This window comes from Lepidochelys kempii, chromosome 3 (assembly GCF_965140265.1).
Source record: "Lepidochelys kempii isolate rLepKem1 chromosome 3, rLepKem1.hap2, whole genome shotgun sequence".
Lineage (NCBI taxonomy): Eukaryota > Metazoa > Chordata > Testudines > Cheloniidae > Lepidochelys > Lepidochelys kempii.
Genome location: NC_133258.1, coordinates 49,091,573 through 49,112,414, shown reverse-complemented (window position 1 = coordinate 49,112,414; position 20,842 = coordinate 49,091,573). Strand labels below are relative to the sequence as shown.

Here is a 20,842-nt window from a genome sequence, read left to right as displayed (position 1 = left end):
TAAATATGAGTCTACAGTGAAACACTGTTTCAAAAAAAGCGAACATCATTCTGGGAAGTATCAGCAGGAGAGTTGTAAGCAAGACACGAGAAGTAATTCTTCCACTGTACTTCACACTTATAAGACGTCAGTGGATTATTGTGTCCAGTTCTGTGTGCCACATTTTAGGAAAGGTGTGGACAAATTGGAGAAAGTCCAGAGGAGAGCAACAAAAATTATTAAAGATCTGGAAAATGTGACCTATGAGGAAAGATTGAAAAACTTGGGTTTGTTTGGTCTGGAGAAGAGAAGACTGCGGGGGGGCGGCGGCATAGTTTTCAAGTATATAAAAAGGTTCTTACAAGGAGGAGGGTGAAAAATTGTTCTCCTTAACCTCTGAGGATAGCACAAGAAGCAATGGGCTTTAATTACAGCAAGGGAGGTTTAGGTTGGACATTAGGAAAAACTTCCTGACTGTAATAATCTTCTGAGCAGATATTTAAATGCATTATTTAGTTTAAAAATTAATCATTTTGAATATCAGTACTACTTGAGGCTCCTTTAGCTCTGTTGTAGCAATGACTAATCTCATATTGCTGGACCAAATTTCATGGAAATACCCACACAGAACTTGCATTCAAGACATTGGCAACTTCCCTCTCACTGCTGAGAAGCAAGATGTCACCTCTCCCTTCCTTGATGCCTGTAAAGTATGGTGTCCTGTGCTGACGATGCCAGGCATATTTAATTGTGCATGCTTAAAGAGAAAAACGACATCCACACTAGAGTTAGTGCAGTCTGTGGCAAGCTGACAAATCCCCCAGCTGTCAAAATGAAGCATACATGACTCTGGCTTATATCTGCTTGCATTCTGCCGATAGGCATTTATAGGCGAAAACTCATTGGTCAAAACACGTTCTGATGGAGACTGAGATGTGTATCGTCTGTTTTATGTGGGTTTGATCTTTAATTTTATCCCACAGACAGACAGTAAGCAGGTAAACACTCACTATTTTTTGTTTGTGTTGTGTGTGAAGTGGCACAATATTTATTAGTGTGGGTTATGCCGAGGGCCCTACCAAATTCATGGCCGTGAAAAACATGTCACTGACCATGAAATCTGATCTCTCTCATGAAATCTGGTGTTTTGTGTACTTTTACCCTAGAGCAGCATTTCTCAAACTGGGGTTCGTGACCCAAAAGGGGGTAACAAGGTTATTGTATGGTGGTTGTGGTATTGCCACCCTTACTTCTGCACTGCCTTCAGAACTGGATAGCCAGAGATATGGGAGATTGTCACTTTTGGGGAGGGGGTCATCATTGGGTTTACATGTTTATATTTTGTTGTTTTTAGATACATATTCATGGTTTGTTACAACACTGCGAAATTTAAAATGTAAATATCTGAAAGCTTGAAATTCAATATTTTTAAAATGCGATGACCATGAAATTTACAAAAAATGGACTGTGATTTTGGTAGGACCAGGCCCCTTTCACCTAGTAGTTGAAATGCAGTTTTTGTCCTGAGCTCAGGAGCTTATATTCATGTTTTTGACTATTTTTTGGAGTACTTGTCTGCATGTACTCCGACTGCTTTTACATAAGTGCTGACATATATGATCAACTGTACAGAGGCATGTGGCACTAATGTGATACGACAGTCAGAGAAGAGGACATTTGGCAGAAGGATCATCATTTGTGGTGCTCTGCAGGCTGTCCATCTAAATCCACCATTACCTGGCACCTATGTTCTAGCAAAATAATTGGACCAATCTGGGAATCGGCATAATGCCATCCTAACAGATGGGCATGAGTGTAGGTAACCAAAAGACCAGACATACACATTAAATATGCCTTGAGAGAGCATGAGTCTTGTCTAGGGATATGAAAACAGCTGTCTACTTTTAGCTTCTCTGTGTGTTGTTAAGGTCATATGCTACCACTTGGATACCATGCAAGTTGGGCTAAAACCAGCTCCCACAGTTCTGCTGAACTTTGTATTCATTTTTTGGCTGGATGAGATATCTCAACCACAGAGGTATCGGATATTATATCTTGAGCCTTCAATTATTATTAAAGACATGGAGTGTAAAGTTGTATTGAACAATTGCAGCTATGCTGATTCCAAATTTTGTAATTGATCTCTATTGCAAAAGAAACAGATGCAAATTTGTATGTGGAAAAATCAAGCATAAAGGTGATTCAGTCTTATAAAGCTTTTATTACATTTTGTTTCTCTGTGAAAATGAAATCCCGTTCTATCAAAACATTTATTCTTTACAACATGAAAAGTCCATTCATCTCATGCTTCAGGTAAAGACAGGGTTGAATTTAACATTGCTAGTTTGTCAATGGTGTACGCTTAAAACTTTAACGTGTAATAAAAAAGCTAGTGCCGACAAATTTTTTGTAATATATTACCTTCCAAAGGTTCAGAAGTCTAGTAAAGTTAGAATACACACCTGTACCTTCCAGATTTGGGACTTTGGACTGTGGTTGTGGGGTCCCCCGCTGGGGCACTATAGAAAATAAGTAAATGCAATCAAAGTAAAATAAATTAACCTTCTCCTCCAATTCTAAGTTGTCACTGCAGTTAATTGAACAGTACAGTGCTTTCATGTGACAAATAAAGGATACATGAGGTGTCAGCTACTCCAGCACTCCAAATTTTGTAGCTCTTATCTACAGGAGGCCCCAAGGCCACAGAGGGAGTTAAAGGGAATATTCTTTGCTAAGCTGCATGTACAGATTAATTGAAAGGCTTATCCTTCAAAGAATTGCCCATGATGTCTGATCACTGCACATCTGAAGTGAAGGAGATTTACCCAAAGATGGTGGGACAGGTAGGACTGATATACTGAATTGATGATATCCTGAGAGTAGAACAAGCAGATTTTAGATAAAACCATAAGACCTGTGATAACTGCTGGCACTCACCACCTACATCAAGAATGGCTTCCCGTCCAGGCAGAGATAGATGCAGAAATCCTAGATTTTACTGCTGCATATGACACAATCTGGCCTACAAACTGTCATTGGTCCACAGCCATGACAATCCACTTTGTAGGAGCTATTGCTGAAAAGCCATCAGCTCCATATTTTGTTTGTTTGTTTTTGTCTTCCAAATAAACAGCACCTGGAAGTCCAAGACCAATGGTCTGCCTCAGGGCTCAGTTCTAGCACTGACACTTGTCAACCTCTTTACAAGTGGCCTTCCCTGCACCACTGTGAGGAGTTTTATTTACACAGACATCTGTTCAACAGTACAGGAGCAGGATTTCAGTCATGTAGAAGAAGTCCTGATGCTGACATGAAGATGGCCCATTATTGTAAAAGATGGAGACTTAAACCTAATACCAAAAAGTTTCCCGTTGCTTCCATCTATGCCACATAAAGGCCTACAAACATCTTAACATCTTTGTGAATGGACACAGCTGGACCATGACCAAATACCTGTGTATCTATTTGTTAAACTGGACTGTACCCTAACTTTCAAGGAACACCTACTAAAACCTCACTGAAAATAAAGACAAGGAACAACCTGATCAGCAAACTAGCCAGTTCCACATGAGGAGCCAATGTGCAGCATCTAAGACATTCTGAGCTTACCTTGTGCAATTATTTGGTATTGTGCTCCTCCAGTGTGGCATAGCTCTCTTCACCTGGGACTAGTAGACATGCAGCCTACTGACACCATACGTATAACAGGTACCATGAGACATAACAACCTGGCCTGACTGCTGGTTCTGTCCAACATCAACTCCCCCTGCTTTACTGCCATGATGGGGTGGTTCTTGCCCCCCTGAATTTCATACCAGAGGTCTGCTTACAGTGCACACCTCAGCCTCAGATGGAGCTCTTAACTGCAACACAGCTTGAGGGTGATATGTGATGAGTTCTGTGCTCCCAGCTTCCCCCTTGGGACAGGGAGGTTTTTTTTATAAACAGGGGCAGGATGATTAAGATAACAAAAGGCTTGTCATTAAATTAAAGATCCTTAGATGATCCTGAAAGCATTGCCAGGCACTCCAGTTAAAAGATGGGAAACAAAGGGGAGGAAAAAATGGTCAGTTTTCACAATGGAGAGAGGTAAATAGTGGTGTCCTCCGGGGGTCTGTACGAGAACAAGTGCTGTTCAATATATTCATAAATGATCTAGAAAAAGTGGTAAACAGTGAGGTGGCAAAATTTGCAGATGATTCAAAATTACTCAAGATAGTTAAGTCCCAGGCAGACTGCGAAGAGTTACAAAGGGACCTAACAAAACCGGTGACTGAACAACAAAATGGCAGGTGAAATTCAATGTTGATAAATGCAAAAGTAATGCACATGGCAAAATATAATCCCAACTATACATACAAAATGGTGGGGTCTAAATTAGCAGTTACCAGTCAAGAAAGAGATCTTGGAGTCGTTGTGGATTGTTCTCTGAAAACATCCACTCAATGTGAAGTGGCAATCAAAAAGGGTAACAGAATATTGGGAATCATTAGGAAAGGGATAGATAAGAAGACAGAAAATATCATATTGTCTCTATATACATCCATGATATGCCCACATATTGAATACTGCATGCAGATTTGGTCACCCCATCTGAAAAAATCTATATTGGATTTGGAAAAGATACAGAGAAGGGCAACAGAAATTATTAGGGGTATGGAACAGCTGCCGTATGAGGAAAGATTAAAAAGACTGGGACTTTTCAGCTTAGAAAACAGATGACTAAGGGAGGATATGATTGAGGGCTATGAAATCATGAATGGTCTGGAAAAATAGAAAAAAGGAAATGTTATTTACTCCTTCACATAATACAAGATCTAGGGTAACCCAATGAAATTTATAGGCAGCAGATTTAAAACAAAAGAAAGTTTTTCTTCACAGTCAACCTGTGGAATTATTTGCCAGGGGATGTTGTGAAGACCAAAACTATAACAGGGCTCAAAAAAGAACTAGATATGTTCATGGAAAATAGGTCCATCAATGGCTATTAGCCTGGACGGGCAGGGATACAACACCAGGTTCTGGGTGTCTCTAGCCTCTGATTGCCAGAAGCTGGGAGTGGATGATGGGATGGATCACTCGATGATTACCTGTTCTGTTCATTCCCTCTGAAGCCCCTGGCATTGGCCACTGTTGGAAGACAGGATGCTGGGCTAGATGGACCCTTGCCCAGTATGGCCATTCTGATCTTATATATAACCCAAATGTATCTGTCCCCGCTATATCACACTAGACCCCACTCCCCTCCCAGAGCTGGGATAGAACAGGGTCTCTCTCTCCACAGAGTTAGTAAAAAAAAAAGTAAGAATATACATTAAAATTTTAAACCTAACCAGCGTCCGTTAAGTGACCTGCCAACAGATGTCAGAACATGTTAGTATTAGAGCTGAGTGAATCTAATATTTATTAAATTTTCTTTCTTTTATGTCGGAATTAGATACAGTGCTCCTGTCAGCTAATTTGTTAGTTATTATCTGCAGAATTTGTTACTTAAAGCAAGACATGCAACATGTATCTCTGTTTAAGGATGCGTTTAATCCACTGAGCCACCATCTTTGCTCAAGACACCCTGTTTGGACAATTCCCCCAGTGGTTCTCAACCTTTCCAGACTACTGTACCCCTTTCAGGAGTCTGATTTGTCTTGCATGCCCGAGGTTTCACCTCACTTTAAAACTACTGGCTTACAAAATCAGACAAAAAAAATACAGAAGTGTCACAGCACTCTATTACTGAAATATTGCTTACTTTCTCATTTTTACCATATAATTATAAAATAAGTCAATTGGATTATAAATATTGTACTTACATTTCAGTGTATAGTATATAGAGCAGCATAAACAAGTCATTGTCTGTATGAAATTTTAGTTTGTACTGACTTTGCTAGAGGTTTTTATGCAGCCTGTTGTAAAACTAGACAAATATCTAGACGAATTGATGTACCTCTGGCAGACCTCTGTGTACACGCACCCTTGATTGAGAACCCCTGCACTAAGGAATCTCAATATCTCTACCTGGTGGCCTACTTGATGTCAAGAATGGTTTCAAACAAAGCCAATGCCTATCTTGTGACAGCCTCCTGGTTTTACCTTCCACACCATCTTTATGTAAAGCTCAATCACTTCAGATGGGCAGTGATCAGATGTGCTGCTAATGACTATATGTGGTGCCTTTGTGACTCCCTGCTTTGCTGTTGTGGCCATTTAGAAGATGTAGGCCACATACATGCAGGCTGCACCCATTGGCAAGGGTGGGCTGGTTCCCTCTTCCTTCAGCTATGGAATGGTTAAGACAGCTGAAAGGAATATGCAATGGAGCCCTGAAGCTGTTATAAGTTATTCTGGAAGCTGGCAGGCCCCATCATAGCCTAGGAATATAGGCAGTGCAAATCCGTCTTTCCCTTTTTCTCCTATTTCTCTGCTGAGCACAAGAATGGAATAACACAGAATTGGTCACTAAATGTGTATGTAAACATGTTGCTCTCTATTGGCTGTATAAAGCTGCAAAAGAATATTCTGTAGCTAAGAGGGGCTTTTTATTGGCTTGTGCAATAGGGGTCTGTGTTTTTGGAGATGTAAGACTAGATTTCTATTCCTGGCTCTAAAGGTGTTTAATTTATTGTGGCGAAGTGACAGCCTCTTCACATTTAAGTCTGACTTTATGATTTTGCTCCCCTTATACCTAATACACTAGATTGCGATACTTCTCTTACAAATTGTTTAAAACCTCCATATTTAGGCCAGCTGTAAAATGAGGCTACTGATGCTTAATTTTGTAAAGGTCTTTGAGATCTGAAGATGAAATAGCTCTGTACAAAGCATTATTTCTTAGACACTTTTTTCAACATAGTATAAGGCTAAGAGAGGTGAAGTGACTTGGCTGCTAGGTACTAGTAGATAGGTGTTTGCAGAATCAAGAGCTCTGCGTGCTAGTCTAGTTTTACCAATATTTATAGTGAAAGGTAGGCTAGACTGCACATGCATGCATGGCTAATTTAGGTGTGTAGTGAATGTGAGTAATAGTATCTTATTAGGTGCAGACTGAATAAAAGAGAGGTTTGGGGAATCTCTCAGTGTGCAAGTTTCAAGATCTACTAAGATTTTTTTTTAAAATCTGCAAAGAGGTTTGGTTGAGTTTTAGGTACGTGCTTTGATTGGTTCTTATTTAATTTAAATGGGTTCACATGTTCTTAGCTGTGATGTGATTATCAAATAAATTATTTTGATAGTTGTAGACAACTGTGTTCATACACTTCATGAGTGAGTGATTGCTAAAGTCAGTGATCAAACATTCATGTATTTTTCCTATTAATCCACATATAGACATTTATGTGGCCTGATTTACAGAAATACTGAGTCCTTTTGAATGTGCTGGAATTTTCAGCACCTTTGAAAGTCAAGGTACCCGTGTAGAAGCCTAAGTATTCAGGTTTCTAGTGTTTAAGCAAATGTCCATCATTTCTATCATAAAGTAGATGGTACTCTTATTATCGTTCTTAGTGAGACAGACTGACTGGACATCTGTAATATTTTACGGATATAAACAACATGGATCTATCAGGAAAAGATATAGATTAAATTAGATTATCAGAGAAGAGATTTCACAATTAGTGGAAAAAAGACTAGTATCGGACAAAATACCTGTCACTCGGGAGTCTATTTTCATGTGGTTGTGAGGGTTTTCTAAAATGCTATATAAAGTATGTAAATACCTCATTATTCTTTGTTCAGTACAGGTATGTCTTATGTGCAACATTTTGTGTTCACTCTTGTATATACACTTGGGATTAGGTGTATCTGATTCATCAGCAGCATAATTTTTCCTCAAATGCTAGGCACTGAACTCAGCTACAATTAAATATTCAGCAGATACTCTATTGCTAGCTGGACTCATGTACTAGTTATGAAAGATTAATTCAGTGCTAAATTCCTATTTAATGAGGGAGTTGAAGTAAGCATCACAGTCTAAAATTTCAGACTTCAGGTTTAGAAGATTACATTTTTATTAGGCTTTGTAAAGGGCACACATGATAAATGATCTCTGTAGAATTTCTAACTTTTAAAATCACTCTCTTTCAGGATATCCTTCCAAATACATTAGCTACAGGTTTTGATACCAGTTGAGTTGAGGAGCTTTCTTTTTGCATAGCTATGTCTCTTGGTAGGGATACTTTTAAGCAGTATCCCAGAATGTGTCAGCTTCCCTGCCTCACTGTCTTTTCCATTCCTTCTATCCCAACTTGCCTTTTATTTTGGATAAGGTTAATTCATGTTTGTGCTTGAGACCCCTCAGCATTTCTCTGGGAATTCAGGAGCAAACCAAATAGTCTATGTTGATGTCTTAATGTTGAAATAAACTGTCATCATCACAAGTGGTTAGCATAACATTACTCAATGGACAGTGGAAGATGTCTGGTTATATCTGTAAATGTTACCTGTTGGATGCTATATGTAGTTTTCCTACCATCTACTACACAGCAGGTTGATCTAGCAGGATGCTTTGGTGCAATACCACTAATGACATAATGAGGGAACACTGTGCAATAAGATTTGGGGCACGGTGTCACCTGCCAACCATTATTTGGGCTTGATTTTAATAATAATAGCAAAAGGATGTTTTCCTTTAAAGTTAGAATTCCATTAATATGTTTTATTATAGTGCTGCTCACTGGAAATTTAGTGTTAGATTGTGTTCTGGGGTACAATCTCTTACAAGGAAGTAAGAATCCCCCTTATGTCCCTAAGCAGACTACCTAGATCTTGGCTCCAAACTCTCAGGAATAGAGGAGGGCTACAGGATGGCTTACTCCCTCCTTGGATGGTAGGCAAGGCTAGTGTGGGGAAGGGTAGGGAAGGAGCAGAGTCCTGGTTCCATGTGTCTATTGGCTGGCTTGTGGATCTCAGTCAGTGAATGGAGTACTAATTATGTACACAAATGACTGAGAGGATTTTTTTTTAACCTCTGCTAAAAAGAAGTGTCACTTGTGGTATACTCCAGGCTGTGTTTTCTGATCCTCATATGCCAGTCAATGCTGTTATTTGTCAGATCAGTTGCTTCCTCAAGGATGGAAAAACTGGAGGGTTGAAATTCAATAATCTTTTCTGGTTTGAAATACTAATTAACTGTTGCACACTCTATTGTCAGAAAGCCAGCAACTGCATTAGAATTTTATACTCTTAGCAGCAAGCAGAAGAGTTAACTACAAAAGCAAGGTTAGAGAAAAAGGGAATTCTGCTTAAGACTAAGAAAATAAATACCGTGGACTAAATAAAAAATGTCTGTGATGGCCATGTTATGTAATATTGTATCAGTAAAAACTGAAATTCATTTGATCTGCTTACTATCCAGAAAAAGCTAGGAATGCTGTGGAGTTGGTTCTCTAAGATTTCAGCTAAGTGGGTCTTTCTTGTATCATGAGATACGAGTTTATTACTTCGCAGTGCCATTTCTGTGCTCTAAAGAGAGCTCAATTTAGCTCTCCTGCTAAGAAGATATATGGAGTAACATAAAGTCTGTTTTTACTCAGGAGAAAAATTAAGTAAAGATGTATGGAAGTGGAGGTTCAACTTAATACTCCTACATTCACTGGTAGGCATGATTAAATTATCAGTTAGGTTGATCCAATTTAATTTGCCAGGGAATAATGTCAAAATGGAGTCTGTGTTTTGGAATAGATAGTAGAAGACAGGGATTTTTAAAAATAAGCAATTAAGAAATACCCCAGAAATGATGTATATTACTAGATTTTTTATGCCACTACACTATTTGAGATCAGCACCATAGTATGTGAACACCCTTTTACATTTGTCCTTCATACGCGGTAGCTCTCAAAAGACAGATTTACAATCCGTGATAAGTAATGTGTAAGTAACTTTGTGAACACATTTACATCAATGCTCCCAAGTATTAGAAGCTACATGCACAGCCCCCAGATATATACACAAATCAGGGACAGGTAGTTGTTGCACATATAATTTCTATCATTTCAGCACACGTGATAGTGCCAGGAAACTGCAACAGAAGTGATTTGCATGTGCAAAGGTGAATGTGACCACAAAGAGTTTAGGTTTAGGATGGTTTTACAGGAAGGCCAAATCTACACACCAAAACCTCAGACAGTTCTGTCTTCTAACTTTCAGGACTACAATGATGAAATCCGTCAGGAGCAGTTGAGAGAATTGTCGTACTTGAATGGTTCTGAAGATTCAGCACGTGGACGGGGCATTCGTGGAAGAGGAATCCGGGTACCACCTGCAGCTCCATCAAGGTACTTTGTTCTCTTATGCAGCCTGTTGAAACACACATGCTCTTTATAATCTGATTATTAACATAGTCAGTAAGACAAAATATATTTCTCCTCAACACTGGTATGTGGTTGTTTCAGTCCCAAGTCTATGACCCACAATTCACAGATGTTAGGGCCATAATGCTGCCAGAGTCTTGCTGTGCCAGTGTATCTGGATGTGGAAGAATCATCCAAGGTAAGTTTCAGAGTAACAGCCGTGTTAGTCTGTATTCGCAAAAAGAAAAGGAGTACTTTCAAGTTGCAGTGGGGGAGGTTTAGGTTGGATATTAGGAAAAACTTTTTCACTATGAGGGTGGTGAAACACTGGAATGCGTTACCTAGGGAGGTGGTAGAATCTCCTTCCTTAGAGGTTTTTAAGGTCAGGCTTGACAAAGCCCTGGCTGGGATGATTTAACTGGGAATTGGTCCTGCTTCGAGTAGGGGGTTGAACTAGATGACCTTCTGGGGTCCCTTCCAACCCTGATATTCTGTGATTCTATGATTCTATGACTTGTGGCACCTTAGAGACTAACCAATTTATTTGAGCATAAGCTTTCATGAGCTACAGCTCACTTCATCGGATGCATACTGTGGATGAAGTGAGCTGTAGCTCATGAAAGCTTATGCTCAAATAAATTGGTTAGTCTCTAAGGTGCCACAAGTACTCCTTTTCTTCATCCAAGGTAAGGGATTTCTCCAATGACAGAGTCAGTTTCGCTATTACAGGCAGCATGGCTGGAGCTAACTTAAGTCCTGTTGAGTCCCAACTAACAGATAATCATCTTGGGGTATTGACAGCAGGTGTAACTCAGAGCAGCCTTACTAGAGTATGCAGCCTGCTCCAGACTGAGCAAAATGAAGGACTCTCTTTGCGCGCGCGCGCAGAGACACACACACACACACACACACACACACACACACACACTGCAGTGTGAGCTGTTTATCTGTATTGGAAGGTCTGAGACATTATCACTGCAAATTCACTAATGGATTAAATGAATACATTCTGTGCTACATTGTTATGCATTGTTAATTCCGTAAAGGATAACATTATTAAACAAATAATGTTATTTACAGTATATAGTATCAGTTCTAATTGGATTAGCTAAAATTTGTGTCCTACACTGGCTTGCACAATCCTTCCAAGTATTACCTGATTCTCTATGATATTTTCATGTTTTCACTGTAACTATATATCACTCTGACTTTGCTCACAAGGCCACTATATGTTTTAACTTGTATTGCTCCTTAAGACCCACTTCCACACTTAAGCCCACAGGAAATTAGCCATCTAAAGCAATACTTTAACCCAGGTTGACCCCTGTACCTACATAAATTCATTTCTGGATGGAGCTTAATATAGGTCTGTTTTTAATTAAAAAACAAGCAAGCAAGAAAAGAAACTTCAACCTCCTGCATCCATCATGTTGTTGACTAATATTCATTAATCCATTTATTTGATGTATGTTGTCCATGTCCTTTGTTCCCCAAAGGTCCCCATACTGTTTGTTACTCTCCCTTCAGTTCATTAGGGGGAGGGATCACATTTAAATATCCATATTGTGAGACACTTAGCACACTCTTACACATGATAAAATACTAAATTATATTGATTTTTTTCTCAAAGCGTTGCATTTATTAAGGTCTGCCTCCTCCAGCTCATATCACTGTAGTTGGGATACTGTACCATTAGAGCAGACCTCTTAGAACATAAGAACGGCCATACTTGGTCAGACCAAAGGTCCATCCAGCCCAGTATCCTGTCTACCAACAGTGGCCAATGCCAGGTGTCCCAGAGGGAGTGAACCTAACAAGTAATGATCTAGTGATCTCTCTCCTGCCATCCAGCTCCACTCTCTGACAAACAGAGGCTGGGGATACCATTCCTTACCCATCCTGGCTAAGAGCCATTAATGGACTTAACCTCCATGAATTTATCCAGTTCTCTTTTAAACCTTGTTATAGTCCTAGCCTTCACAACCTCCTCAGGCAAGGAGTTCCACAGGTTGACTGTGCCCTGAGTGAAGAAGAACTTCCTTTTATTTGTTTTAAACCTGCTACACATTAATTTCATTTGGTGACCCCTAGTTCTTATATTATGGGAACAAGTAAATAACTTTTCCTTATTCACTTTCTCCACACCACTCATGATTTTATATACCTCTATCATATCCCCCCTTAGTCTCCTCTTTTCCAAGCTGAAAAGTCCTAGCCTCTTTAATCTCTCCTCATATGGGACCCGTTCCAAACCCCTAATCATTTTAGTTGCCCTTTTCTGAACCTTTTCTAATGCCAGTATATCTTTGTAGAGATGAGGGGACCACATCTGCATGCACTATTCAAGATGTGGGCGTACCATGGATTTATATAAGGGCAATAAGATATTCTCCTTCTTATTCTATATCTCTTTTTTAATGATTCCTAACATCCCGCTTGCTTTTTTGACTGCAGCTGCACACTGTGTGGATGTCTTTAGAGAACTATCCACGATGACTGCAAGATCTTTCTCCTGATCAGTTATAGCTAAATTAGCCCCCATCATATTGTATGTATAGTTGGGGTTATTTTTTTCCAATGTGCATTACTTCACATTTATCCACATTAAATTTTGTTTGCCATTTTCTTGCCCAATCTCTTAGTTTTGTGAGAACTTTTTGAAGTTCTTCACAGTCTGCTTTGGTCTTAACTATCTTGAGCAGTTTAGTATCATCTGCAAACTTTGCCACCTCACTGTTTACCCTTTTCTCCAGATCATTTATGAATAAGTTCAATAGGATTTGCCCTAGGACTGACCCTTGGGGAACACCACGAGTTACCACTCTCCATTCTGAAAATTTACCATTTATTCCTACCCTTTTTTCCCTGTCTTTTAACCAGTTCTCAGTCCATGAAAGGATCTTCCCTCTTATCCCATGACAACTTAATTTACAGAAGAGCCTTTGATGAGGGACAAAGGCTTTCTGGAAATTTAAGTATACTGTGTCCACTGGATCCCCCTTGTCCACATGTTTGTTGACCCCCTAATAGATTATTAACTCTCATAGATTAGTAAGACATGATCTCCCTTTACAGAAGCCATGTTGACTTTTGTGCAACAATTTATGTTCTTCTGTGTGTCTGACAAGGAGGGCGAATGTGTCTGCTGAGGAGGGTGAATGCCCCATCTGACCTCTTCCTGGACTGTTCCAATATCTCTTCTCTGTCCTGTATTATATGGAAACAACACCACCATTTTTTCTGCATTTTTTCTGCAGATTTTTGCCCCTGCCATTGAAAATGTGAAGTCAGCATATTAAGATCTTGCTTCTCATAGTATTCCTTTGATTTGACTAAGAGGCAGCAAAAAGGACATGAATTTTCAGTTATTTTAAAGGATATTGTTAAATGGTTTAACTTGCAAAATTCACCTTTCCCCACTACTGCAATCTGGTGAGGGGTATTTTTCCAGGCTTTAAATACAGCTTAAAAGCCCACCATCCTGTCAATAATTTTTTGGACATACAATAGTTACTGTCTATGCAATATTTTTTACATTGTTACTGCAAAGTCACACAAAGGAAACCAAAAGTTAACTACCAAACCCCATTCCCAGGGCAGTGCTGACATAATTGATTCTGTTGATTCACAAACAAGGAAGTAAATAGAGCAGACCCATATTGGCTTTTACTTTATAAAATATGAAGCGGGGCGGGGAGGAAGTCAATGTCTGATAAATTGAAAAGGACTCTAACAGAAAGGGTAAGAACATTTTCAAACTTCTTCTTTTTTGCCTTCACCATGTCCTGTTTGTCGGTGTTGGCAACTCATGTTCTTTGTCTTTCAAGCATACAGATATAAGAAGATAAGAATGGCAATGGTCCATCTAGCCCAGCATCCTGTCTTCCATCAGTGGCCTTGTTCATATTCTCCTTCAGTGTCTCAAACCACCTTTTTTCTGGTCTTCCTCCTAGTCGTCGTCCCGTGATTACTAGATTTTGTACCCTGACCAACATATCCCATGTCTCATCATCTCACATGACCCAACCATCTCAGGTGATACTCCCACAGCTTTTCCATGATGGGGGCTACCTAGATGATATATTGTACCATTTCACTGCATAGCCTATAAGTTGTCTTACATAGCTTCTGCCTTAGCGATCTCATTTCAATGGTGTGAAGTAATTGTTCTTCTCTATTCCTCCTTGGCCAGAATTCCGACCCATTCATCATGGATGGCTTAATCATTTTCAAACTATGAAGAAAATATTGAAAACAATGAATTCAAGTTAAAAAATGAAAAACATTATAACATTTTGGGCAATATCCCTTCAGCAATAGAAATTAAAATACACAAATGGCAAATTTGAAATGTGGGGCCAGATCCTCAACTGCTATGAATTAGTGTAGTTCTGTTTACTTCAATGAATGCCCCATGACTTCTTTTAACAAATTTACATCCTACAAATGCCTATTGTATTTTGTAAGGTAGTTTTTCAATGAATAACTCTAAAAATATTTCAGCAAATGAAATAGCTGGACTTCAAGTCATTTGGCAAAGCACAGTAGACTAGAACATGTAAAATCATTGCAGAAAGGTCACACCTACTCAGAATCTACAGTATCAGCAGCAGAAACTTGTAGAAAAACAGGCTCACATGAGATGTAGACATTTAGAATCACACATAGAGCCTCACATGAGATGTAACTTTTTAGGCTCACACATTCTTCATATACAGTTACACAGGGATTAAGGACAAAATTTTCAAATGTATATGCCTAGAGTTAGACATGTAAATCCATATTTAGGGCTCAATCTAGTCCCCCACTGAAGTCAATGGAAAAGCCTCCATTGACGTCATTGGAGCTGGGTCAGTCCTGTAGACACCTAAATAGTAATGGCCTAATTTTTAGAAGTGCTGAGCACCCACCCCCCATTATTTTTCAAGTGTAGACCTAAGTATTATAATAATGATACTTAGCATTTGCAAACCAACCTAATAGCTTTCTAGAGAAATGGTCTGAAGTAAAAAGGATGAAATTCAATAGGGACAAATGCAAAGTGCTCCACTTAGGATGGAGCAATCAGTAACACACATACAAAATGAGAAATGACTGCCTAGGAAGGAGTACTGCAGAAAGGGTTCCGGAGGTCCCAGTGGATCACCAGCTAATTATGAGTCAACAGTGTGACATCATTGCAAAAAAAGCAAACACATTCTGGGTTTCATTAGGAGTGTTGTAAGCAAGACATGAGACATAAATCTTCCACTCTACTCCATGCTGACAAGGCCTCAACTCAATTATTGTGTCCAGTTTTGAGTGCCACATTTCAGGAAACATGTGGACAAACTGGAAAAAGTCCAGAGAAGAGTAACAAAAATGATTGAAGGTCATGACCTATGAGAGAAGTTTGAAAAAATTGTGTTTGTTTAATCTGGAGAAGAGAAGACTGAGAAGGTAAGTTTGGCGGACAGTCAAGATTTCCCACACTCCACCATAAGCACAGGGTAGAGCAGCCACATTTCAGGAGGGCACTAGGAAGTCGGGGATATGGTTGGTTGGACTCAGGTATGCATACTGCAGTGTGGACGCTGGAGCCCTGGGCCTAGGTTAGAAAATTGTTAACCCTAGGGTTGGTAATCAGTGCAGATTATCAAGCCCTGGGTTCTCTAACCCAGGGTCATAGAATCATAGAATATCAGGGTTGGAAGGGACCTCAGGAGGTCATCTAATCCAACCCCCTGCTCAAAGCAGGGCAAATCCCCAACTAAATCATCCCAGCCAGGGCTTTGTCAAGCCTGACCTTGAAAATCTCTAAGGAAGGAGATTCCACCACCTCCCTAGGTAACCCATTCCAGTGCTCCACCACTCTCCTAGTGAAAAAGTTTTTCCTAACATCCAACCTAAACCTCCCCACTGCAACTTGAGACCATCACTCCTTGTTCTGTCATCTGGTACCACTGAGAGCAGTCTAGATCCATCCTCTTTGGAACACTCTTTCAGGTAGTTGAAAGCAGCTATCAAATCCCCCCTCATTCTTCTCTTCTGCAGACTAAACAATCCCAGTTCCCTCAGCCTCTCCTCATAAGTCGAGTGCTCTAATCATTTTTGTTGCCCTCCGCTGGACTCTTTCCAATTTTTCCACATCCTTCTTGTGGATGGACACAGTACTCCAGATGAGGCCTCACCAATGTCGAATAGAGAGGAATGATCACGTCCCTTGATCTGCTGGCAATGTCGCTACTTATACGGCCCAAAATGCTGTTAGCCTTCTTGGCAACAGGGGCACACCGTTGACTCACTGGCTTGAGTTCCTCTAACTGTAGGCTTACATTGAAATGTAGACATACCCAATGTGGCTTAAACCTCTGTTTGCCAAGTTTCCCAGCAGTAAAATGAGCATCATAATTATGGCCCACCACTGTAAAGTGCTTTGAGATCTGCAAGTGAAAGGCCTCATTCTTTCCTCACACTATTTTTACATCAGTGCAACTCCACTGTATGTAATGAAATTACTTCTGATTTGCACCAGGGCAAGCGAGAAGGGAATCAGGTGCAAAGGTTGCACAGCCCTAGCAACTTATTACCTTTTCGTGAAACCTACTGTCATATTCCTTTTTGAGGCATTTTCAGATGTATCCTAAAAACTCTTAGCAGTGTAACTCTCAGGTGCTGCTAAAAGCTTGTGGTATGTGGTGTGTTAAACTGTGATAAGAGAATAAGAGCCTTTAAGATTGGATAACAATTATGTCCTCGGCTCAAGTACATGTCAATATATTAATTTCACATCTTTGTTTCTCTTAGAGGACGTGGGGGTGCAATTCCTCCTCCCCCACCTGGGCGAGGTGCCCAAACACCTAGAGGGACACCAGTGACACGTGGAGCACTCCCAGTAACTCCTGTAGCTAGGGGCGTTCCAACCCCTCGAGCAAGGGGAACTCCAGCAGTCCCAGGCTACAGACCACCCCCTCCTCCAGCACATGAGGCCTATGAAGAATATGTAAGTATCTGTATATTTTGATAATTGATATGAGCCAAACTGCTTTGGCAACTTACAGGTACCTCTGTATTTGAGGACACTGGGTAGGTCCAATAAATGCCTACTCTGTACCACATACCCTTCACTGGTGGTTATACACTGTGCATGAAAAACTGTGATTTAAGTGACTGGAAATCATTTGATGGTATCTTTTAATTTTACAAGTATTAGCTATGGACAGGAATAAGCTGAGTTATCCCAGTTATCTTTATATTTTCATGGGCGTATGTCTTTGCAATAATTAAATATAAATGAATGGAGATGGGAAAAGCACACAAAGTTATTTCATCAATATATTCTTAAAAGATTGGGCTCATGTGTTGTGAAGACTGATATTCAGTGTTGTCTAAGCATTTAATTTGTGCTATGAAAAAGATGCATTCACTTGTCTTGTTGAGCTGCTTCTAACCCCTTATATGATTTTACAAACATAAAACACTTAGGAATTCTTGACAAAAGGTGTTTTTAAAATGTGTGGTGATATAGCATGCATATAGCACTCTAAATATGTATGCTGATTTCCAGAAATATAAAAAAGAAATCCAGTTGAAAACATATCTGGCCTAGTTTTTATAATTCTAAAAAAAGTTATCCTAAACTTTCAAAGTGGGCTTTTGAAATAACACAAGAAAGGTGGGTGCCTAACAAATGAGCAATATATTTATTCCAAAAAGCATATAAAAGACATTATTTATTGTAGGTTAGTTCTTAAAAAATAGAAGGCTGCACCTTTGTGGAAAAAATAGCAATTTTTGTGTATACTTTTTATGCTTTGGATTACTATTCTTTCATGTTATAGTTTATTGTTTTCTCTATTTGTATTCAAAATTAAGAGTATCATGGGTACAAGGAGGACACATGCAAATTCAAACCATCATCAGGAAAACTGAGGCCATAATACATATTTAATAAGGTATTGAAAATAATTATGTTGTAAACATAAGGTCTTTCAAATGATCCTTGTTAATGTTCCCACCTGAAACTATCACAATAACAACAAACACTCAAATAGAGGGAAAGTATTATCAAATATAATGTCTGATTTTTTAAACTACAGTAATTAAAAATGTAATATGAACATTTCTTCCCCATCCAATAGTCGTGATATAGAACTATCAGTAGGTAAATCAATAAGAACATAGTTTATAGACAATTCAGAAATTAGAAAATCTCTGAAATCAGAGGAAGGAAATGTGTAAAAGATATTCAGTATCATAGAATCATAGAATTACAGAATATCAGGGTTGGAAGCGACCTCAGAAGGTCATCTAGTCCAATCCCCTGCTCAAAGCAGGACCAATCCCCCACTAAATCAATAAAGTGTCAAAACGGTTTACCAGTATCTCATGCATTTTTAGAGTCCAGATAAGCCACAGCCCCTTCAGTCAAGGTGAAAGACTATGTTATTGATTGCAAGTGAGAAATGAGGATCAGTTCTTTGTGTGCTACTACATATACATATTCCACAGCTGGTGAGAGAACATCCAGTGCACTCATTGGAGAATATTTTAGTATGCAGTATCTAATAGGGCAGTGCATGAGCCCATCTTCTTCTCATGCATTCTGAGGATATAAAGGGCAGCGTATGGGGTCTACAAAGAGAGGTAGTACCAAGTCAGAACAATTGCACTCTTTGAGTAGTACTTTCACTGGTCTTCCCTTTCCATCCAGCTCTTACCTCTGACTCCAAGTAGCTGCTTATTTTGTCGGCAGCCACAACTTGGGACACCACTTTTACTGGTGGGCTAAACCAGTTAGAAGGTAACTATGAGGGGAAATGTCTTTCCCCAGCATACTAAGTCTACTTTGTCCAACCAGATGAAAGACACCTCTAGGTTGAAGGGCAGGAAAGGCACTGCAACAACATATTGTGAAATATGTAAGGCATGGCAAGGCACAGCAGACATCAATGGCTATCCACTGCAGCTAATGAAGTTGCCAGTTGTTGTGGCCTTTTTTGCCACTGATCTTCAACTGCAGCAACTGGGAGTGTGAGATTGCATCTGAGCAATGGTCTTCGCATTTAAAAATCTTCAGACATAGGCATTCATGCATCATTCAATAGAAAGTCCTACACAATGGGCAAATGGTGAAGTGACAGTGTAGCCTATGTGACATCTGTTCATGACCTTTCTCTTCGCAGATCAGACTATACAGCCACAAGAACACAGGAGATGCCATGATATCATTGTTGGATATGACAGATAGCCATACCCTCTGATGCAAGCACAATTCTGACTCATGCCACTGGGTCTTATGGCAGCTAGCAGGTTCATCAGCCAACAGGCAAAGCTCCACTTCCACCGGCTTCAGGCCTGGCTGTCCTTGGTCTACTGCCCAGGCAAACGCCACCTGGATAAGATGGTGCATCTCCTTCTCGTGGTCTTCCAGTCACTGGATTGGTGGAAGTACCAAATCAATGTGTGCAAAAAGAGACCCACACAGTCCCAATTCACCTTGAAGGACCATAATCACAGAGACCTCCACCTTCAGGTGGGGGGCCAATATAAGCAATCTCACAGAGCAAGTCTTAGGGTCTTTAATGCAGAGGGCTTTGAAAACCAATGTTCTAGTGCTCAGGGCTGTATACAAGGCATGTGTGGCCTTTCTTCTGGATATTTGCAGTCAGACAATCCTGGCCACATCAGATAATATGGTGGCAGTCTTCTACCTGAACAGCCAAGGGGAGCGGGGGCTAGAGGTGAGGACAGATTGCTATTATTGTGTCAAGAGGTTATCTAACTATGGTACTTTGCCACAGAACACAGCATTATCCTGGCAGAGGTCCATCTCCCATCTTCAATCTATCAGTTTGTCATAGTTCCCATATTTAGGTATGCATGGGGCAATTAGCTGAAGTTACTGTGATCAGAGTGCCAGATCAGCTGCTGTTGACCAGCACTCTGTCTCAACCTCTTACAACATTTCTCCTAGTGTGACCCTGTAGGAGATGGCAAATAAAAATGAGCTCTTAGAGTACTTCAGTTGTTCAGCATCACCTTTACTGATGAAGCCTGTGAGACAGTATTGCATTCCTGTCATTTTTTCATTAAGACACTTAAGATTGCTTGATTGAACCTTCAGTTTTTATCATCTGCCTGAAATATAGTGGTAAAATTAACAATCTTACAATATTTAAAAAACAAGGGGAGACTTTTGGAGGCTACTCATAGTTGGCTTCAGGTCACTTTGTGAAAGGCATTTGACTGTGAAGCTGCCTTTTACCTCCCGTGATTCAGAAGCCATTTAAGAGCTGTGATATTAGTTGTCCTTCACTCAGCAGATGCTGGTTGTTCTTCCTTTTGTTTTGTAAAGAGCTATAATCAATTTCTGACTGAAACCTAGAATGAGATTAGACCTGCTTCATCGCTTCCCCCACACCCCCACACCAAAAGCTAGGAGCACTGGCCAATTACAGTTTCAAAGCTAAATAAATCCATGGCTTAAATTTATCTTAAGATATCCAAGTTTGATTTCAATTTCCACTCTTGGACTAAACAGGGAGGAGTCCGCAATATGTCAGACCAGAACCAGTGCCCACTGAAGTCAGTGGAAATCTTTC

General features: G+C 39.8%; 1 protein-coding gene across 5 annotated transcripts in view; it reads left to right on the top strand.

Moving 5' to 3' along the window:
* Positions 1–20,842, top strand: part of KHDRBS2 (KH RNA binding domain containing, signal transduction associated 2) — a 572,210-nt gene that overhangs the window by 376,975 nt on the left and 174,393 nt on the right. For all 5 annotated transcript variants that reach the window (XM_073336336.1, XM_073336333.1, XM_073336334.1 and 2 more), the window contains 2 exons: positions 10,117–10,244; positions 17,046–17,241. In XM_073336336.1, the coding sequence (XP_073192437.1) occupies positions 10,117–10,244; positions 17,046–17,241 (324 nt within the window). The remainder of the gene's footprint in view (positions 1–10,116; positions 10,245–17,045; positions 17,242–20,842) is intronic.